Raw genomic sequence first — 22,613 nt, 5'->3', positions numbered from 1 at the left:
GCAAAACCAGAACAGAAAGTCCCACCCCTCCATCACTACATCACATCTAGGGTGCTAGCTCAGAAAATGCAGCAGAGACCAGGGGATGGGCATAGCCATTTGTCATCAGTCATGTTGAAGCAGTTTTATGGCTGGATGCCTTTCCCAAGGGGTAGTGTACTGGTGGTAAGGCAGGGTCACTGAGGCATCAAAGACTACCCATTAAGTGGCCTGTTAAACTTTTTCTTGGAGAAGTTCAATATTGCTCTCTCATCTAATGATTGTACATACACATCTCAGGGGGGCAAGTTTTTCTTCACAGTATCATATTTCTATTTCTTAAATTTCTTTCATTCATCTTCCATATTCATGAATACGTTATACACTTATCCCCCCGTATTCGCGAGGGTTATGTTCCTGGAAATTGTCGCAAATCGTGAATTCACAAATGCTGAAAATAATACCATATAACAAAAATAGTGTATGGTACCATGACTACCAAGATTATCATATTTATCATAATATTTTGGGTTAGAAATGATAACTTTTAGAGATGGTTTGATGTTTATATGAAGTGAGCTTTTGTAATACATGTTCATAAATTTAAAAAATAATATTTGTTTTCTCTACATATAATTCAAGTCTGAGTATGTAAATAAACATGTAACTTATAGTCAGGATATTATAGTCTACCAAATTAAAACCGTTTTCTCCAATACAGAGTAAAGGAGTAAAAATTGCAATAATGTAATATGGCTTAAAAACAAAGAAAATATAATATTAAACTATAAAATAAGAAAAATTAAGAGAATAGGTGTGTGTGTGTGAAGGTAGTGAGCTGTACCGTGTCGCCGACTCTTCCACCAGTGTGACGTCACAGCATATACACACACACTCACGTTTCAGAGTCAGCTGGTTGACTGCCTAGCTGGTTTGAGTGTCGAAGGAGCTGTTTTTTTTTTGTTTTTTTATGAAATTTGTGCTATTGTATTTTATTATATGCTGTGTATTAATTTTATTGTTTATCATAGCAATTTTTTTTTACAAAGTGGTTATAGTACTACTGGTGACAGACACACAAATGAATGACTTCAGTTGTGTTTGGATTGTTGGACTAAACTAGAATTTTTACTGAACAAGATAAAGGGGGACAAAGTTCAGATAGTTGGAATTTGGATAAGAGGAATTGCACTGAAATTAAATACCCCGTAAAGTATGATACAGGTTGTACCTCTCTAGTCCGGCAACCTCGGTACCTGACCAGCGCCGGACCATGAAAATTCACCCTTTTCCTGGATAGATGTGACTTGTCCTTACGCTTGAAAGCACTAGCACCACTTTCACTGCTTTGTGGTCTCTTTGAAGACATATTGAAGGATTAAATGTTGTACCTTTACTCTGTATAGACAAACAGAGAGAGAGAGTCGAACTGCCGGATGTAAACAAACTTTGATTTCCAACCGCCACTCCACCAACGCCGCGTAGCGGCTATTGGACAAACTAAAATCGTTCCGGACCACAGAATGCCGGACAAGAGAAGTACAACCTGTACTTGATTTACCATAAAAGTGGAGATGTACTGCATACAGTAGCCTGACATGATCGTGGGAGGTTGTTGGGTCAGTACAGCCAGAACCAAATTTTACCAGGGGGAGCCCTATATACACTGTGGTGCAATCAATGTACAGTACCTTATTCCCAAAATACATATTGGGGTGCTACATTACCCTCCCTTCCTGTGTCCATGTACTGGGTGGAGTGAGACGACGGTGTGGCACGTACGAGAGAACTGACTCATCTCAGAGTGTGTGTGGTTGTATCTGCCGACGGTCGGACAAAAATATTGTAATGGCCTCTTGGATGGCTGAAGTTTTATTTTTCGTGAATAAGTGAGTTCGCAAATATGGGGGGATATGTGTACGTAGATTGAGTAGATTGATTTTGTATGCCTAACTCCACATGTTTAAGGTCCTCATAAACTTAGTAAGGACGAAATGGTATTGATGTACACCCACCAAAAAATTTCTTAGCACCCGTGTCATGTTGTATCACACCGTAAGGGTGCCAAGAAAATTTGTATTGGGGGTACACCTGGATGACTATGTAAACCTGTGTGGTCGTGAGCATTTATATAAACATGGACACCCACTAAAAAATTATTCAGCACCCTTACGACGTGATACAATATGACACGGGTGCCAAATAATTGTTTGGTGGGTGTACATGCTGTTCTTTGATTTCTTAGCTGCATATGGCTTATTTATAGAGCATTCCCTTAAAATGAATTCTAGACCTAATACTTTACCATACATATTCACAATACACTTTTTAAGGATCTGGGATAAAAAAAAATTATTTTAGAAATGACTGAAATTTTTTGTCTTCATTTTGTAAACCAAATTACTATACTTACTTCCCATAACTATTTAGTGCTGATTTTTTGTGTTTTACTGGTTATACTCTACACATTGACTTCCAATATGCCACTGTGGGTGGTAGGATCATACTAAGTGGTTTGTCTCCCCAAATGACACTCCAGTCTTGACATACACTTACCTTAATCTGAAACTGTGCCAATTCTTGACAGTTGAGGATTCTTAAATTTATATGTTTTGAGCTTCGACTGTATCAGAAAGGAACCTTAAAAGATGTTTGTATTACCTGTATCAGAGTTACAGTAATTATTGCCATTTGCATTATTAACAAGAATTTACAGTACCTGTAAATACAGCACTGTATTATTATACTATTTTTGTTTAACATTTTGGTTCATAAAGAATATTTGTCTTTGGCTATCCTAACATGATCAAATATTTTTTTTATCGTGTATACAGTATTTGTAGTGGTGATGAAACACAGTGTCTGGTCCAGTTGTGACTGAACTTTGTAGTGTCCTCAAAGTTAGGAACATTCACTGGTGACTTATATAGTTTTGTATGTGTGGTGGGGCAGGAACTAATAGATGATTAGCAGTGTACATGATTGAATTGTAGTTTGAGCCAATGGTTTTGGGCCAGTTAGAATCTGTGTTTGATAGTAGTTTAGCGTGGGGTGGTGGCAGCTGCAGTGTAGCTAAAACCTCCAAAATGGGGTTATGTTGTACAAAAGTGTAATGAGCGAGTAGGATGTTGTGGTAGGTGTTGAAGGATGCTGGAGAACTACACTGTGGCAGATAACTTGTACCAGTACACAACTGATGGCAGGAGTCTTTGTCATCACCAAATATGATCCTCACCTTACCCCTGCTAACACAAAGTTGTACCCCAGAGGGACCTTACATCAAGTGTGGATCAGGACTTTATCAGCAAATTTGCCATTCGGGGCTGGAGTGAACTTGTATTGTTAAGTTAGAGCCAAAATTGCACAATGAAAACCAACTGACTCAGGTCATCACTTCAATGCTCATTTTCACATGATATCATTGGGCACCCAAACATATCAGATATTTTATGCAGGTACTTATAATTTTCGGTTAAATTCAGGAAAAGTGTTTGCACATTACATGAATTTTTTGTTTGAACCTGTCATTGATATTAAACTTTGGTGCTATCCCCTATGGTATGTAGGTCCTAAGAATACAGTACTGTACATGATTTATTATGAGTAAAAAATTACAACTTTTACTGTACAGGTAATCCATGGTTGCTGAACATCCAACACACAAATATCCACTTATATGAACATTACAGTCTGGTATACAGACAGTCCCTGAGTTATGAATGGGTTACATTCCTGGACCCTTTTCTTCAGTTGATCTGTTCACAAGTCAGAACAGTGTTAATCTCATAGGTTAGGTTAGGTTAAAACACAACAATGCCCATACAAAACAACAATAATATACAGGCAGTCCCTGACTTATGACGGGGTTAGGGACCCAAATCCAGGTCGAAAATGCGACAATATTACATAGAAAATCTAAAATGGGTGTCTCTTCTTCTCAGGACTACAAAACTCTCACTTTTAAGCTTGCCACCCATTTTAAAGGGAATTACAAACAAAAATTTTGTCAGTACACAGCGCAATCACTGAATAAAAAAAAAATATATATATATATATATATTTCATTAGCCCAATAAAGCACGCGGACTTCTACATACAATCAACACCTCAACCCGCCAGGATTCGAACCCACGGCCCACGAGCCCATGACTGTGACTGGGGAACGCTATCTCTGGACCACCAGGATACTAAAAGCAGTCCTAGACTTTGTTATATTTCACACAAAGCCTGTTCAACGAGCTTATGGCGCCGAACAGTGTGTACCCCTCATCAACTGTGCTGCACACAAGCGTGTTCACATAACGTACACATCTGCTTTGTTTGAGTGGCGCCAAACATGTTTGGTGCAGTGTTGTGGTTTTAAATTGATCATTATTATTGTTTACAATCAGTTTATTCATTAGTTGTGTATTAATGAGGTTTTTATTTAGTTAGATATTGTGGCTTTTGCCAGCATCTGGGGGATTATATACATCTTCGTTTTATTTGGATTTATTGATCTGGTTTACAAATATTTTGAGGAACACATTAAATTTTTAAAATGGGGACTGCTTGTACTGTGATGTTAAGGCATCTTATATAATCAATATTTTATCTTCATAGCATCTTGTATTTTTGAAGATGGCAATTTAACATGGACATTTCTTTATGATCAGGGTGAGGAGCGGGAGGATCAACTGTATGAGGATGTAGAAGACTTACCTGCCAGCAACAGCTCAGGATTTACATGCCTGATATGTACTTCCAGTCTAAAATGCTCTAACCTCATAGAAGCTCTCCAATGGAATTGCCTTTATTTAGTTTTTGTATTTATTGTGATGAATGTTGTCTACCACAAAAAACAAAAAACAAATGTTTTCCTCTTCAAGTCATTTCGGTGGGCTTAGTGAAGTGTAATATTGCTGCTTTACCACACAGTTCAGTTTTTACTACTACAATGTAAACTACATTTTTGAGATATGGGATGCTAGGATTCATTTCACTGAGCCACAGTTTTTAGATGTATTATGCAGTGTAGAGGAATGTGCCTGGACAAGTTGCACAAGAGAAGGGAATGCTGCTTCCCTTCCCATGTAAAGGTAACTTGCCAAATTATATTTGTTTACACATTTTATCCTAAACATTGCTGCTCATGAAACAAATGTAGTTAATCTTATATTGGTTTTTAATAACTAGTAATTATACAGGTCTGGAACTGGATCAAAACGAATTATACACGTCCACTCTAGTGATACAATTCCTAATCGTGTTTTTAACAGTACACTCCATAGTAATTGCCAGAAATATATGAAATCAAGATATTGTCCTGGTGTTAAATACAGGGATGAAATAGGTATTCCTACTGATGATTTTGAAATAAAGACATGATATGTATGAAGTTTATATAGGCCAAGCACCCAATCATGAGTGAGTGAAGTTGTTCCATGAGGTGTATGTTGAGAAATTCTACTTCTGGTCATGATCACCGAGTCATAGCATGAGGATCTCTCTTTGTTACCGTATTAGGCTTTACATGTCACTCTATATTTTGTCATATATTTTTAAATGACTGTTTTCTCAGTAGTCAAACTTGACCTTTGAAAATGAGGACCAGTTTCATAAATCCATTGTATGGTCTCAAAAGTGAATTGTTCAGGCTAGTGTATGGATGAGCAAAATGTATGATAATTGTTGGATGACAGACAGTAGTCCAGCGACCAGCCTTGACAATTTTTACATTGATACAGTGCATGTTCAAAATTGTGTAGTTCACCTCTTGAAATGTCATTACTAGCATTTAAAAATTTCCAGGGACTTTTGATTTTGTGAAGATTTGATTTCTATAAACAAGCTTTATCCTGTCATAAACTGTTGGTTTATCATTCCAGTTAAAGGTTCATCAAAAAGTGAAGTATTTGGAGACTTAAAATAGTTTAACTTGTGTGCTAAGGTAGGTTCTTAGTTTTAGTGCTCAGCAAATAAACGTGATGTTAAATATGTGATTTTTAAGTGAATTCACAAAATATAAAAAAGACATGGGACTCTCAGCCATCCCTATCCTCAGTACGTTTCAACAGCACTGGATAAGCTTGCCTGTAGTGCAAGACAAATAATAATTGAATCACCATTCAGAAAGTGTCCATCTAACAGATCCAATCAGAAGTGCAGCTCTGTGAACAACCCTCAGTGGCAGATCTTAGGACTACCATTCCGCTATCAGAAAAGGAAGACAACCTGTCTGTGAATTAAGTGATTGTGAAGCTATTTTTTATTGTTTTATTGGTCTGTAATGCTACCAATTTATTATCATCTATTCAGTCTCCTTTATCTTCACAAAGAATTAACTAGAACCCTTCATCATTCTAGATCTGCCCATCAAGAGCTTAGTGTTGGTTAAAATTGTTGGTTTGCACAACCAGTCTGTGATTAACAGTGTGTAGCATATGTCTCTCTCTCTGTAGATATGACAACAACTTTTGATTTGGTGCTACTGTTTATTTATTAATAGATAAAGATGTGAATTGTGAATCATTGTCTGCATCTGTAGGACATTGAGTAGGCTCAATTTACTTTCCATTACTAGTAAAATTGTCTTACAGTACCTATATGGGTTCATAGATTGATTATATATATATAATATATAAAAAATTATATTAACAGTACTGTACAGCTGTCCCCTCTCTCCCCTCCCCCTTCTCTCACTGTGATCAAAGGCACAGATTTTAGGTTAATTCAAGTCATTAGGACAGTGCTGTTCCCTGTGTGAAGGAAGACCGTAATTGTTCCTAGATATTAAACCTTTACCGGGTTGACACTTATTATCCATACTAGATTACTGAAGAGTCTTTCTCCACAGTTCAGTTGTGTACAGATCAGCAAATGATCAAACCTGAGTGAATATGCAATAGCACTATTGGCCCCTAACCTCCACAGTTCCATAATGACAACCATTACAACAACCTAGTAATATAATGCTTTGGTGCCAGTGTCCATTAATAAAGTATGTATGGTATGGTGAGTTGGTGAGAATGGCATTCCAGTTTGTCATTACCAGTAGTAAACTATTAGTCTCTTACTGTGACATCTTGCAGCAAACCTCGAGTGCTGACATATAGTGTGAAGTACAGTATGTAGGTTACATGAGCTTTTATCATATCACTCCTTGGATGATATTGTGATTATCCTCATGTAATATTGGAAATGGAGTCATTGTATTGGTATGATTTTTACAATTGCATTCTTACTGAAAGTGCTTATGTGTGTATGGAAACATGTTGGCATTGACAGTAATACTCATGCCATGTATGATCCCTAGAAAATGCATTATGAAGCTGTACATAAAGGATACCTTTAATTATTGAGCTGTTTTCTTTATCCCATATTATCTCAAGTCTTGTGCAGAAAGTTTATGCCAAATTTATTTATAAAAAGATTGTAATTCATTCCTAAGCCACATTAAGAGTAATGTAATGATTTTCAACATCTTTTATAGTTTCATTACATGTAGCAAAGGCAACATGCCATCTTTCAGGCCACCTCATCCTTGGTGTTTCTCCAGTCATAGTGAGTTGAACATCACTAAACCAAATTTTGACCTAATGTTAGACAAGAAACGGCGTTAAAAAATTTATATCGCTAACTGGAATATTTTTAAGTCCTGTAACAAATGCCTTTAGCAGGTGTTGCTAACTAACACTCTCTTCTCCCTCCATGAAGGAGGGATTATACACACACACTGTATACTGTATATACACCCTTTACTCACTAGCCTACAGTAGGCATCCACTTTACTATGTACAGTTCTGTACATATGATACTTTCACACTTACTGAATGGACAGTATAGTGTACGTAACTGTAATAACGTTTTACGTCTAAACACTGCTTTAACAGTATTTTTGCCTCATTGTATCCTGGTACAGTGATGAACAATACTGCACAACACAGATCATATGCAAAAAACAGCAGTGAGCGAATAAACAACATGTACAATGGCAACAGACGATGAAGTGAGATTGTCACGATGCTGGAGGTTGAGAGGTAGGCTGTGAGATAAATCAGCCAATCATAGGCATCCCATGCAGTCGCATGACAGTCGTAGCCAATCAAAGTTCGTGAGCACTGAGCCTACTTGGCATGTGTCGGCGCATGCTGCTATCGTTCGGAAATTCATCGAATGCCCGGAACGCAGAGTTTCTCGTACAGGTGTCTCTCGGCATGATGTGGCAGTACACAGCTAATCATGTCTGATTGACACCAGTGTATGTTAAAAGCCACATAGATCGGGTTGCTGTTTTGAAGGATACAAAAACGTCAAATTACACCATATAATAGTAAGTTCTTTCTATTTAATATGCTGGAGGGTTGAGCCTCTCAGCTAGGAAGTAAGGTATTGATAGATTGGTTTCTTTGGTTAGGATGGTAAGGTCTTCAAACAATGCTTCTGCTACTTGATTTTCTTATCAACTAAGGTGGGTTAGGTTTAATTTAATAATAACCATTATTTAACTCATTTGCCATAACTATTACAGTGTCCACTATAAAACACAGTGAAATACAGTGGTAGTTTTTTTACAACAGTTGTGAAGTCAAATAATTACCTATACTGTATCAGTTCCATGTCAATTCAACTCCCAATCAACCAAACCCTTGTCAGCTTACCCCAGTACCCCATCTAACAACCCAAAGGCAAACTTTTTCGGAATGAGAGTTGTGAACTCAGTGCAACAATCTGTCTGTGATGGCACCCAGTGTGAGCTCTTTCAAGACCAGACTTGACCAACACTGGAGCAGGTTCAGGTACATTCAGGAGCTGGTGCATGCCCAGTACTTGCCAACAGTGTGTGACAAGAGACATGACCGATCGCTCAAGCGACTAACTAGCCATTCAGTGGTGAAGAGGATAAAAGAAAAACTTTCATGATCTTAAGGTGATAGCTAAAGCTTCATGTTCATGATCTTAAGGTGAAAGCTAAAGCTTCATGTTCATGATCTTAAGGTGATAGCTAAAGCTTCATGTTCATGATCTTAAGGTAAAAGCTAAATCTTCATGTCCTTGATCTTAAGGTGATAGCTAAAGCTTCATGTTCATGATCTTAAGGTGAAAGCTAAAGCTTCATGTTCATGATCTTAAGGTGATAGCTAAAGCTTCATGTTCATGATCTTAAGGTAAAAGCTAAATCTTCATGTCCTTGATCTTAAGGTGATAGCTAAAGCTTCATGTTCATGATCTTAAGGTGAAAGCTAAAGCTTCATGTTCATGATCTTAAGGTGAAAGCTAAAGCTTCATGATCTTAAGGTGATAGCTAAAGCTTCATGTTCATGATCTTAAGGTAAAAGCTAAATCTTCATGTCCTTGATCTTAAGGTGATAGCTAAAGCTTCATGTTCATGATCTTAAGGTGAAAGCTAAAGCTTCATGTTCATGATCATAAAGTTCATGATCTTAAGGTGATAGCTAAAGCTTCATGTTCATGATCTTAAGGTGAAAGCTAAATCTTCATGTCCTTGATCTTAAGGTGATAGCTAAAGCTTCATGTTCATGATCTTAAGGTGAAAGCTAAAGCTTCATGTCCTTGATCTTAAGGTGATAGCTAAAGCTTCATGTTCATGATCTTAAGGTAAAAGCTAAATCTTCATGTCCTTGATCTTAAGGTGATAGCTAAAGCTTCATGTTCATGATCTTAAGGTGAAAGCTAAAGCTTCATGTTCATGATCTTAAGGTGAAAGCTAAAGCTTCATGTCCTTGATCTTAAGGTGATAGCTAAAGCTTCATGTTCATGATCTTAAGGTGAAAGCTAAAGCTTCATGTCCTTGATCTTAAGGTGATAGCTAAAGCTTCATGTTCATGATCTTAAGGTGACAGCTAAAGCTTCATGTCCTTGATCTTAAGGTGATAGCTAAAGCTTCATGTCCTTGATCTTAAGGTGAAAGCTAAAGCTTCATGTCCTTGATCTTAAGGTGATAGCTAAAGCTTCATGTTCATGATCTTAAGGTGACAGCTAAAGCTTCATATTCAAGATATTTGGTGACAGCTAGAGCTTTATATTCAAGATCTTTGTTGACAGAAAGTTGTATATTCAAGATATTAGAGTGACAGCTAAAGCTTTATATTCAATATATTAGAGTGACAGCTAGAGCTTTATATTCAAGATCTTTGTTGACAGAAAGTTGTATATTCAAGATATTAGAGTGACAGCTAAAGCTTTATATTCAAGATATTAGAGTGACAGCTAAAGCTTTATATTCAATATATTAGAGTGACAGCTAGAGCTTTATATTCAAGATCTTTGTTGACAGAAAGTTGTATATTCAATATATTAGAGTGCTAAAGCTTTATATATAAGATATTAGAGTGACAGCTAAAGCTTTATATTCAATATATTAGAGTGACAGCTAGAGCTTTATATTCAAGATCTTTGTTGACAGAAAGTTGTATATTCAAGATATTAGAGTGACAGCTAAAGCTTTATATTCAAGATATTAGAGTGACAGCTAAAGCTTTATATTCAATATATTAGAGTGTCAGCTAGAGCTTTATATTCAAGATCTCTTGCCTCCACGTAAACAAATCATGGCCGCCAGTCTGAGGGAGAAGCAGATAGGTAAATAATGTACCATATTACTTAATTTACGGCAACTTCAGCGAGAACTGAGGTGGTAAAGACAAAAAACCAAGTAAATCAAAGTGTTTTTGGTTTAATAGAATAATAATAGTGCAACTACTGTATAAAATAATACATTATCATTGATAGTAGAGTTAAGACATTAGACTATTGTCACTCGCCTGGCAGTGAGCAAAGAACACAAAATTCTTGTGGGTTATTATTCGGTTTAGCACATCTTCAAATCGTGGTTGGCAGTCCGATTTATTCATGTCGGACCATTATTTGACTTAATTGCGGCTACATTTGGGTAATTAGTCGGACCGGGGTCTGGGGGCGGAGTCCCCGGCTAGGGGGTTAGGTAAGGTTTAGTTTGGTTATATTGTATAAGTTAACAAGTATAGAGTACGGAATTTCTGTTGTGTAATGTGTTCTTCTGATGTTTTCTTGTTGCGATTCGGACAATTTTGGAATTTGCTTCTACCACAAATCACTCGTTTGGCTCCCCACCCAAACCCCAAATTCCCACACTTTCCTCCATTATTGTTAGGGGGGGGGGGCTAAATCCAAAACATGTGATTCCTATAAAAACGAATGTCAAATTTGAAGCAACTGCATCAAAAACTATCAGAATTTATTTATTTTTTTATCAGATTCTTTGGTTGCTGTAATCCGCAATCTTATCCATTCCTCAACCCTTGAAGCCTCTTGGAAATGTGTTTCTTTCAGAAAAATAGCACAAGTGAGGAACTCCTAAGAAATTAAATCAATGAATCTCTACCCGCCATTTCTTGTCCCACTGCGAGCTGTCTGGAGCCGTGAGGCATGTCACAGTGCCAGGGATTAGGTGAGGTTAGGTTAAGATACGGTAGGTTAATTTAGTGAAAGTTATGGGTCTAGATGTTTGGTTTCTGATGTATTTGGATGTACCTGTATTCTGTTCAGATCTCACCTTCGTTTTTGATGCAAAATAACCGTTTTTGATCATGGATGACTTGCATCTTTTTATAAAAAATGATGCATTTCCCATGGAAACGAAGGTCAAATCTGAACCAAACACATCAAAATGCATCAGTAATCAAACATCTCGTGAAAAAATTCTAGGGTGTGTTAAAATGAATAATTAATAACTTGTGTAATGTATGTTTTGCAGCATGTTCGTGGTATAGATTACTACAGTCTTTTTCTATTCTGTTTTTAATTTCTTTTTCTTCTTATTTTTTTGCCCCCTTGGCCCAATTGTGGGTCAATGACCTGTGCCCGTGTGCCCAGCCATCTTTTCTACTAATGTAAGTGTTAAAAAACCTAATATTATTGATATTTCTCTTAATTATTAATTGTGTGTGCATACCATCATAAAATTAAGAAGTTATTTTTACTACAACATAGGTATTGTGTCTGAAAAAGTGGAGTTTGGGGGTCAGCCCGGTCTCTATTTCAATTAATCCCATATGTTATGTTGTTCACTTTACGCGTTTCTCACTTTACGCGGGCCGCTGTGGGTTGAATTAACCGCGTAAAGTGAGGGTTCACTGTATTTCTTATTTGGAAAATTAATTCCTTTAACGTCGTGGTTTTCAGGAACGGAACCACGACGTTAAGCGAGGACTTACTGTATATCCATAATACAAAGAATTTGTTTTACAGCATCGCTGCGGCGCATCATCAACCTGAACATTGGTGTAGGAAATACCACTGTTGGGAGTGAGACCACATTCTCTGTACTAATCTATGATAAACATGGACAAGATATCATCTCTCCGCTACTCTCAGTTAAAGAATTACGAGAAGTGGGCATCACACTGCACATGTAAGTTCATGCTCATATTTATGGATGTATATACTGTACTGTGCTGTATGAACAATAGGGTCGGGAAATACAGTTAAGCCTCGAATAATGACGTTAATGTTTCCTCCAATATTGCAGTGTAAGGTGAATCGTCTTATTGCGAATCATTAATTACCATTAAACTAAAGCATTAATAATGAGATGCGTTCCCAAGTGTGACCTTTTCATATCTTTTGTGTGGCTTTTTACCATCTTTTCCCCTCAAAACAATACAGTTAATGAAAATTGCAAACTACAGTGAACCCTCGCTTTATGCGGTTTCACTTTACGCGTTTCTACATTTACGCGGTACCCTGCCAGAACCGGAATTCCCACTTTACGCCGTGCATCTACTCATATATGCGGGTGAAGTATAATTTTTTTTATTTAGCTCATAAAATTCATACAAATTATCCGGCCAGAATATAATTTACATTGCTGGAATTCTTACAATTTGATGATCATTTTGAATATAAGCATCATAGATTTTGCATTAGACATACAAATTTTAGATCTAATGCAAGTATTTTGTTTACTCAGAGCAAATATGTTATCTTTTGTGCAAAATATATGACGTGTATATTCAAAATATTCCTGGTCTTGCAAGGAATCCAGCAATGTCAAGTATATTATCCTAACTTTAGTCTGAGGTATTATTTATTACTAAAAATGTAAATATACTGTTATAACCCAATCATATCTCTGGTAGGGAGGGAAGGTGGGGGTGAGGGGTAGGGAGGGAGGGAGGGACCCAGGGAGCAGGTGGGAAGAGGGGGGGAGGTGGGGTATTTTGATTGACAGATAGTATTTCAGTAAGTATATTTTGTTTCTTTATTGAAGATATTTGTTTTAGCTCATAAAATTCATACAAATTACCGGGCCAGAATATAATTTACATTGCTGGAATTCGTACAATTTGATGATCATTTTGAATATAAACATCATAGATTTTGCATTACATATACAAATTTTAGATCTACTTTAAGTATTTTGTTTACTCTGAGTAAATATGTTATCTTTTGTGCAAAATATATGACATTTATATTCAAAATATTCCTGGTCTTACAAGGAATCCAGCAATGTCAATTATATTATCCTAACTTTAGTTTGAGGTATTATTTATTACTATACCTTAAAATCTAGTGGTTTTCCCCCAAACATTTCTCAGAGAGGGAAGAGCCAGCGAGTGTAGTGTGAGAAGAGGGGGAGGGAGTTGAATCCATTATTTGAATGGACATTAACTTGGTGACTGTATTTCTCTATTTCTCTTAAGTATTAATTGTGTGCATGTACCATCATAAAATTAAGATGTTATTTTTACTAGAACATAGGTATTGTGTCGGAAAAAGTGGAGTTTGGGGGTCAGCCCGGTCTCTATTTCATTTAATCCCATATGTTATGTTGTTCACTATACGCGTTTCTCGCTTTACGTGGGCCTCCGTGGGTTCAATTGACCGCGTAAAGTGAGGGTTCACTGTATATTCTTTAAAAAATGTTTCTCAATGACCTTATACAATATACAGTAAATGAATAATAATGTGGTCACACAAGAGGAGATGTGACGCCATTGTTTTTGTTTGTGTTTACAGCCGGGAGTCCGGGATGAGAGTTCTACACGAGAAAATGAAGAAAATATGACCCTGGTTGTAGCTGTAGTAAACGTAATGTAAAAAATAAATATACGTATATGTTTTAAGTAATGTTATTTATTGTTAATAAATGGAACAATATAAGTAGCTAACCACTAATGGCAAAGAAGAAGAGATGGATTGGGAACGCCAACATATACGTGCACATTTAAGGATACCACGTCATTTATCTTTTTAAGATTATGTACAAAAGATTCATTATTGTTTATTCCTGAATATGTATTTGATTGAATTAATCTTTATATTTGTGAAATAAACAATACAATTCATTAATAATACGTAGAATATTGAAACACACAAGAGGATAAGAGACGGCATTGTTGTCAGTGTTTACACCCATAATTGTCAGTTATCCACCTGAAGCTGAAGAAAATAAGACCCTGGTTGTTGTTGTTGTAAAATTAATGTAAAAACTATGTATATTTTAATTAATGTTATTTAATGTACAGTAGAAGGAAAAGTGATACTGATAGTGGAACGCCAATGTATACGTGCACACTCAAGGAAACAGTAATTTATCTTAAGAATATGTACAAAAAATTCATTATTGTTTATTACTGAATATGTATTTGATTGAATCAATGTTTATATATGTTAAATGAACAATGCAATTCATGAATAATACATAGAATATTAAAACACACACGAGGAGACAAGATGGTATTGTTTTTGTGAGTGACGATGGTTCTACATAAGAAACTGAAGAAAATAAGACCCTGGTTGTAGCTGTAGTGAATTTAATTTAAAAAAAACTTGAATACCTGTATGTTTGTTTTAAGTAATGTTATTTAATGTTAATAAAGTAGCTAACCACTAATGGTAAAGAAATAAGGCGAGACGATTGGGAACGGCAACGTATGAACAGTAAGTGCATACATGTGAAAACATATCGTCATTTCTCTACAAATGAATATGAAAGCAACACTTATTTACTGTTCATCTATAGTGTATTTTAAATAATATTTACGAATGTAAAACAAAAATTCTACTCGCCAATGGTGGTAAAGTCTAAAACGTAAGGACAGCCAATGAATATTGTGAGAGTTTTGACTCAGATGACGAAGTCATCAGGTTCAACTCTGGCTGAAGCTGTAGTTTTCCATAAAGCTGTTACTGAACCTGAAGTTGATGTTGAAGCTGCTTATGATGCTGAATTTGATGGTATAGCTGAAGTTGATGGTTTAGGACTTTGAATAATAAAGCTGTCGAAAGAACCTTGCACAGCTGCTTTCTTTTCTCGTTTGCGTTTACAGTGGTCCCTCAGTTAACGAGCACAATCCGTTCTAGAAGGTTGCTCGTTAACCGAAAAACTCGTAAACCGAAACCATTGTTTCAATGGGTTTTTGGGTAATTGGTTCCAGCTCACCGAAAATTGCCTAAATTCAACAAAAAAGGTAGAAAAGTACACTTACTTTGAGGTGTGTATGTAGAAGGCTCCTGGATGATGATGATGATGGGAATTAGAATGGTGGTGGAGAAGGGAGAAGAGAAGGCATTGGGGTGGAAGAGAAGTCACCCCATGGTGCCATTTCACCCATAAAATTTTAGTTCTCTTGGTGCATTTCAAGATTATTTTCTTTAAATCAACACTGCACTGCATTATATATTGGCAATATGTAAAATAAATTTCAAAATGACCAATAATTTGCTTGCAAAAACAGAAAAAAAGCATTTAGTTGAACAGAGTCTCGAGCAAGATGTTACCTCCACTGAAAAGATACAAAGACTGGCGCCTGTATGGTGTGTTGAGAGGCTGGATGGCACGCATAAAACTAGTTTCATTACCTTCAATTATGTTCAATAATTGTTAAAATGAGTAAAAAATTTAATATTAAACTTTTAAAATTATTGAATAGTATAAACTTCTGATATTTGCTAAAATGGTAAGGAATTTAAGCCCTAGAACCGATTACTGTATTGGCGGACTAATACTACAGCTGGTGGACCGCCAAATGCAAGCGAAATCATGTTCAGGTTGGCTCGTAAGAAACTCGTTAATCGAGGGATTGCTCGTTAACCAAAGTTAAGAATCTTATGGAAGGTAACTCGTTAACTGAAATCTCGTATTTAAATTTTAATGCTTTGTTCTGTTAATGGATCCACTTCAGAAAATGTGTTCATTGCTTGCTCCATATAATATCCACAGACCTCTCACCTTTTTCATATCGTTTTAACACATCTAGTTTCTCGGCTAAGCTTATACACTTTCTAATAGCTTTTGAACCAACACTACCATCACTTGCTCTCTTGCTCATGTTGAATAGGGATGCAAAAATGCTGTAAGAAACCTGAGAAAGTTTGTCTCCTGTTCCAGATGCGTGAAAACAAAAGGCCCGCCAAGCTCCGACTGTTGTTTACCATTCATTAGCAAGGCAGCTTCTTTGTGCAAGGCGCTCTTCATTTTTTTTTACAGTAATTTTTTTTTTCTAATACATATCCGGATTTAGTTATTATTTATATGAAAATGCAATTTTATTTTATTTTTATTATATTTTGGTTGTAAATACGAATGAAATAAGAACGTAAATTGAATTGAGTCCTAAATTCAGTCTGGTTTTAAATATGAAAAGTTGTAAGTCGAACCGTTGTTATCGGAAGCATTACTGTATCGCGACTTTATATAGCGATTTTTTTAAATCGCGGCTACCAAAATTATCAAAATTTTTCTATATACAGTATACGTATAGCGATAATTTTTTTTAATTTGCGAGGGAAATCGGGCAGGAAATATTTCAAATGTACCGCCATGGCAAACAAATGCGTTATTTGCTCACCAGAGGCGCCACCGTGGCTGCTCACCCACGCATTCACGCTCGCCCGCTCAGTCTTTCTGAGTGAGTGACGAAGAAGCAGCCGACTCTGCTGCAGATTATGACTTCTAAGGTGAGTGTAAATGGGTTGCTAGTGATGTGAAAAGTGAAGTGAAGATAGTGGAAAGCTTAATGGAAAAGATTTAATACTGTAACTAATATTTTTGGTTTGTTCACTTATTCATTTATGTAGGTGTGGGATTGTGAAGTGAGGGTGGCAGTGTGGTGTCTGCTGCTGAGTCTGGTGTTCCCAGGATGGTGCGTCAGCTGTCCAGTCTGGTGTTCATTGATATTGAAACAGTCTGTTGTTCCCAAGTCTATTGTTCATTGGTGCTTTAGTTCGAAAGGAAATGAACTCGTTAAGTCAAGTTCAACCACCTTTTTTTGTCTCCAGAACCTAACCCTATTTTCCCCATTGATTACATATATAATTATATACATATCGCGATTTAGTATACAGTATAGTCTCGGTTTACGCGGTCAATTAAACCCGTGGAGGTCCGCATAAAACAAGAAACTCGTAAACGAAATAACAGAACATATGGGATTAATTGAAATAGAGACTGGGCCGACCCCCAGACTACCCTTTTTCCGACACAATACGTACGTTGTAGTAAAAATAACAACTTAATTTTATGATGGTATGCACACACAATTAATATTTAAGAGAAATATCAATAATATTAGGTTTTTTAACACTTACGTTAGTAGAAGAGATGGCTGGGCACATGGGGATGGGGGGTTGGTTCCGAGGCAGAGGGCAGATTATTGGCCATCACCTGTATCACTATCCACCACAGAGGCTTGCAGGCCTGTTTGTCAAACCCCTCAAAGTCCATATAAGTCCATATCCTCACTATCACTGACTTGGGCTGGCTGTGGTGGGTGGCGGGTGAAGAACTCTGTAATGTTTTGATGACTGGGCGACTTAGCGCGTACCCTGCCTGCGCCGCTTCCCGAGTAAATGATGAAATGTACCGCGTAACTAATAATTGACGGTCTGGCCAGGTGCCGCGTAAAGGAAATCCGTGTAAATCGAGACTATACTGTATTGTGAACATTGTTGGACCGAATCTCGCAATATATCCCGACCCTACTGTACTGTACAGTAAAAACAAAACAAAACATAATTCGTACCCCTCAAGTTCAAAATCAATCATAAATTGTAATTTTTAACTGTTACAAAACATAAATTACAAATTTCATAATATTTAGTAAAATTTTGAAATACACTTGTAAGACATTTCGATATTTTATGATATACTGTATATGCAGTATTAAAACTTTTATAATACTTGGTAAAATTTCAGATTATGAGAGACATTAACAAATACAGGGGCCCCCAAATTCGTGGGGGTTAGGTTATGAAAATGGCCGCGAAAAACATTTGCAACGGAGGGGTTACATTTTTACATGTGTACAAAGAAATGTATACAGCTGCTCCCAGACTTACGACGGGTTTAGGGACCGACATCCAGGTCGTAAGTCAACATGGTCGTAAGTCGGAAATGCTCAAATAATATATAGAAAATCGAAAATGGGGTCTCTTTTTCTTCTCAGCACCACAAAACACTCACTTTTATGCTTGCCAGCCATTTTAAAGTGAATTACAGATGAAAATTTTGTCTGTGTACTGAGTTGGGACTCGAAAATACGTAATTTGACCAAATTTTGGTACGACTGAGGCAGGTCGTAAGTGCGGGTGGACGTAAGTCGAGTAGGTCGTAAGTCGGGGAGGAGCTGTATTCCCACAGACTTGAGGGTAGACTGTCACATTTTTAATAAATTTGTTTCTGATTATTTGTGAGAGGATTTCCCATTATTATTTATTTGTACAGTAGGGTCGGGATATATCGCGAGATATGGTCCAACGATGTTCGCTATACAGTATACTAAATTGCGATATATAATTACATGTAATCAATGGGGAAAATAGGGTTACGTTCTGGAGGCCAATAAAAGTGACTAAACTTGACTTAATGAGTTTATTTTCTAACTGACTAAAGCACCAATGAACATTAGACTTTGGAGTAACAGGATATTTCAATATCAATATCAAGGAACACCAGACTGGACAGCTGACGCACCATCCTGGGAACACCAGACTCGGCAGCAGACACCACACTGCCACCCTCACTTCACAATCCCACACCTACATAAATGAATAAGTGAACAAACCAAAAATATTAGTTACAGTATTAAATCTTTTCCATTAAGCTTTCCACTATCTTCACTTCACTTTTCACATCACTAGCAACCCATTTACACTCACCTTAGAAGTCATAATCTGCAGCAGAGTCGGCTGCTTCTTCGTCACTCACTCAGAAAAACTGAGCGTGAATGCGTGGGTGAGCAGCTACGATGGCGCCTCTGGTGAGCAAATAATGCATTTGTTTGCCATGGCGGTACATATGAAATATTTCCTGCCTGATTTCCCTCGCAAAATAAATAAATTTATTGTTATGTATTGGAAAATGTCGATAATTTTGGTAGTCGCAATTTAAAAAAAATTGTTATAAAAAGTCGCTATATATCCCGACCCTACTGTATGTGTTTTGTGTGTGTGTGTCTACACACACACAACATATATACAATACAGGTAAAGGAAATTACTGTCTCTAGAATGAATGACTCCCTGTCTCAGCCTAGAAAATGCCAACAACTTTAAAACTACCCACTGACATTCTTGGGTACATCCTGGGTGTCATCCGTGAACAATAGAGAACCGTGAAATAAAAATTTGCAAACTTGGGGGTCCCCTTGTATATGTATATGGTGCACATGTAGCCATGCAGTCATGGGATGTGACCGCTCACCGCAGTGTAAACAAGTACTGTACTATACGGGTCATGTGTGTCAGTCACAGTCAGTTCACGTGTATTGTCTACTTCGCTTGCTTTTTCCACTTGTTTTTCCATCATTGTCCAGTGTTGGAGCCATTATGTCCTATAACCTTAAAGCTGGTACAGCACTGTACTTAGAAGTGTTTAAATTTTGTTGTGGCAGGTAACGGAAACATACTCTTTTCCCCGCGGCGTCCCTCATATTTTGTTTAATCTCGTACAGTAATCCCCCGATATAACTGACCCTCTGATTCATTCCGACTAGGCTCATATATTATGGACTGATTGTGTGAAACAAAATAAACAACTTTACCAATGCATCCTTGTAGGACTTCATTACCGGGGTAGTTTTCTTTGTTTTACAGCATATTATTTTTCCTAATTTAAAAAAAAAAAAACAAGGGGGATGATGAAGTTGGTAATAAAGAGGCTGTCTCATGTTGATTTAAAACTTATCAAGAACTTTAATTTTCTCATCAAATGTCATCACTTTAGGCTTTTCTTCACTCTATCAGCAAAAATAACAACCCCTCGGTCTAAATAACAGCTCTTGAAAAAAATGCATTAGTTTCTCTTTGCATAAAGGGATCTACAGATAAATGCCACTTGTTGAGAATGAAAAATTAAAAAAAATTATCCAGGCCCCACATCGGGGCCTGGTGGGGGGGCCAAATTGTAATAATAATAATTCATAGTAAATAGAATTTATATTAAAAAATAAAATTATAATAATGATAACTCTGTAATAATAATAATAACAATAAAGAACAATAAAAACAAAAAACAAAACAAAAGATCAAACGTGAGAAACAATATATGTATGTTGTGTTATCAATAGTAAGAGAAACAATTGAGACCCTGCAATTGTGTATAAATGAGGCAGAAAGTCAGATCAGCAACCTGGTACTTGGTCACAATTTTTGTGATGCCATATGACAGCAGAGTCCACCATTACACAACACATTATGCTTCCAATATCTTCCCAGGTGGTAGTACCTCCCTGTTTGGTATCTGTCTACTACCTACTACCAGTTAATTAAGACTAATTACTCGAATTTAAAATTTTTAACCTACCGTATATCCTTAATCAGCAAGTCAAGGAGTAGCTACTGTGTCTGGGTGATGAAATGTAAAGTAATAGGTTAGGCATTTTTTTGGCCAATGAGGCCTCTTATCTGGCAAGTGAGAAGTAGTGTTTAAATGGTAGTCACTATACAGTAAAACCTCTACTACTACGTATATGGAGAGAAAATTCCATAATATTGAGGGTCCATTAGATGTGAAACCTCTATCTAATGAACTATGTAGTATAGAGATGAAAGTGTGTTGTATCGAGGGTCCATTAGATGTGAAACCCTCCATCTAATGCATTATATGGAGAGAGAAGCCTGTTATATGGAGTTTTCACTGTATTTATGGTAAATCAATGAGAGATGTGATTTAAAACTTACAGTCCTTCAAAAATGTGTATAAACTGCATTGGTTAAATTAATATTGACTGAGGATGATGATAGTTTCACAAGGGTTAAATTAATATTGACTAGGATGATAATAGTTCCACAAGGGTTAAATTAATATTGACTAGGATGATAATAGTTCCACAAGGGTTAAATTAATATTGACTTAGGATGATAATAGTTCCACAAGGGTTAAATTAATATTGACTAGGATGATAATAGTTCCACAAGGGTTAAATTAATATTGACTTAGGATGATAATAGTTCCACAAGGGTTAAATTAATATTGACTTAGGATGATAATAGCTCCACAATGATTGATGTTACAATGTAGTGATTTTATCGAACATGTACTTCAACAACTATATAAGTACAGTGCAGTACAGTACTTGTTCTAGTATACTTTTCAGCTCGTGTAGCATGTTGATGTTATCTTGTAGCAATATTTTATCAAAGAGATGACAATATATTTCTAACTTGTATTATTCAGGTTGCTTCATAGTGAAAGAGGGGAAGTACCTGACGTACCAGCCATATATTTTTGTCAACCAACGGAGGAAAACTTGATACGAATCGGGCAGGACTTTAACGATGGCCTCTACTCTTCTTATTACCTCAACTTCATCTCTCCGATCAGTCGTCAAAAGATGGAGGATTTAGCTCTGTCGGCTTTACAAGCAGGATGTCAGGCTAATATTAAAAAGGTAAATTGTTACTGATTATGACATTTTATTTATTGATGGAGAACCAAGAGGGTGAAGGATGAGACCATGGTGTGATTAAGTGTGAGCTCTTATGTATTGTTGTCATATAGGAGGTATGTTTATAAGATTATAGCACTGTTTTATTCATCTTGCAGGTATATGACCAGTATGTTTATAAGATTATAGCACTGTTTTATTCATCTTGCAGGTATATGACCAGTATGTTTATAAGATTATAGCACTGTTTTATTCATCTTGCAGGTATATGACCAGTATGTTTATAAGATTATAGCACTGTTTTATTCATCTTGCAGGTATATGACCAGTATGTTTATAAGATTATAGCACTGTTTTATTCATCTTGCAGGTATATGACCAGTATGTTTATAAGATTATAGCACTGTTTTATTCATCTTGCAGGGATATGACCAGTATGTTTATAAGATTATAGCACTGTTTTATTCATCTTGCAGGTATATGACCAGTATGTTTATAAGATTATAGCACTGTTTTATTCATCTTGCAGGTATATGACCAGTATGTTTATAAGATTATAGCACTGTTTTATTCATCTTGCAGGTATATGACCAGTATGTTTATAAGATTATAGCACTGTTTTATTCATCTTGCAGGGATATGACCAGTATGTTTATAAGATTATAGCACTGTTTTATTCATCTTGCAGGTATATGACCAGTATGTTTATAAGATTATAGCACTGTTTTATTCATCTTGCAGGGATATGACCAGTATGTTTATAAG

At 36.4% G+C, this 22,613-nt stretch overlaps 2 protein-coding genes across 4 annotated transcripts in view; both read left to right on the top strand.

The window, feature by feature from the left end:
* The window catches only part of LOC121872849 (serine/threonine-protein phosphatase 6 regulatory subunit 3-B-like), an 80,933-nt gene extending 73,618 nt beyond the window's left edge, over window positions 1-7,315 (top strand). Inside the window, exon 22 of the mRNA XM_042375899.1 lies at window positions 4,635-7,315. The gene's annotated coding sequence lies outside the window, so the exon portion shown is untranslated. The remainder of the gene's footprint in view (window positions 1-4,634) is intronic.
* Window positions 7,316-10,482: 3,167 nt separating this feature from the next.
* Window positions 10,483-22,613, top strand: part of LOC121872999 (sec1 family domain-containing protein 1-like) — a 39,162-nt gene continuing 27,031 nt past the window's right edge. For 2 of the 3 annotated variants that reach the window (XM_042376226.1, XM_042376229.1), the window contains exons 1-3: window positions 10,483-10,560; window positions 12,208-12,370; window positions 21,638-21,851. In XM_042376226.1, coding sequence (XP_042232160.1) covers window positions 10,530-10,560; window positions 12,208-12,370; window positions 21,638-21,851 — 408 coding nt within the window. In that variant the 5' untranslated portion in view covers window positions 10,483-10,529. Of the gene's footprint in view, window positions 10,561-11,289; window positions 11,408-12,207; window positions 12,371-21,637; window positions 21,852-22,613 lie in introns of those variants that run through there. The other variant, XM_042376227.1, reaches the window with a different exon arrangement.

Source organism: Homarus americanus, unplaced genomic scaffold, assembly GCF_018991925.1.
Source record: "Homarus americanus isolate GMGI-L3 unplaced genomic scaffold, GMGI_Hamer_2.0 scaffold11022, whole genome shotgun sequence".
In the NCBI taxonomy this organism is placed as follows: Eukaryota; Metazoa; Arthropoda; class Malacostraca; order Decapoda; family Nephropidae; genus Homarus; species Homarus americanus.
Note: the sequence above shows the minus strand (reverse complement) of the source record. Positions and strands in the feature narration are given on the sequence as shown.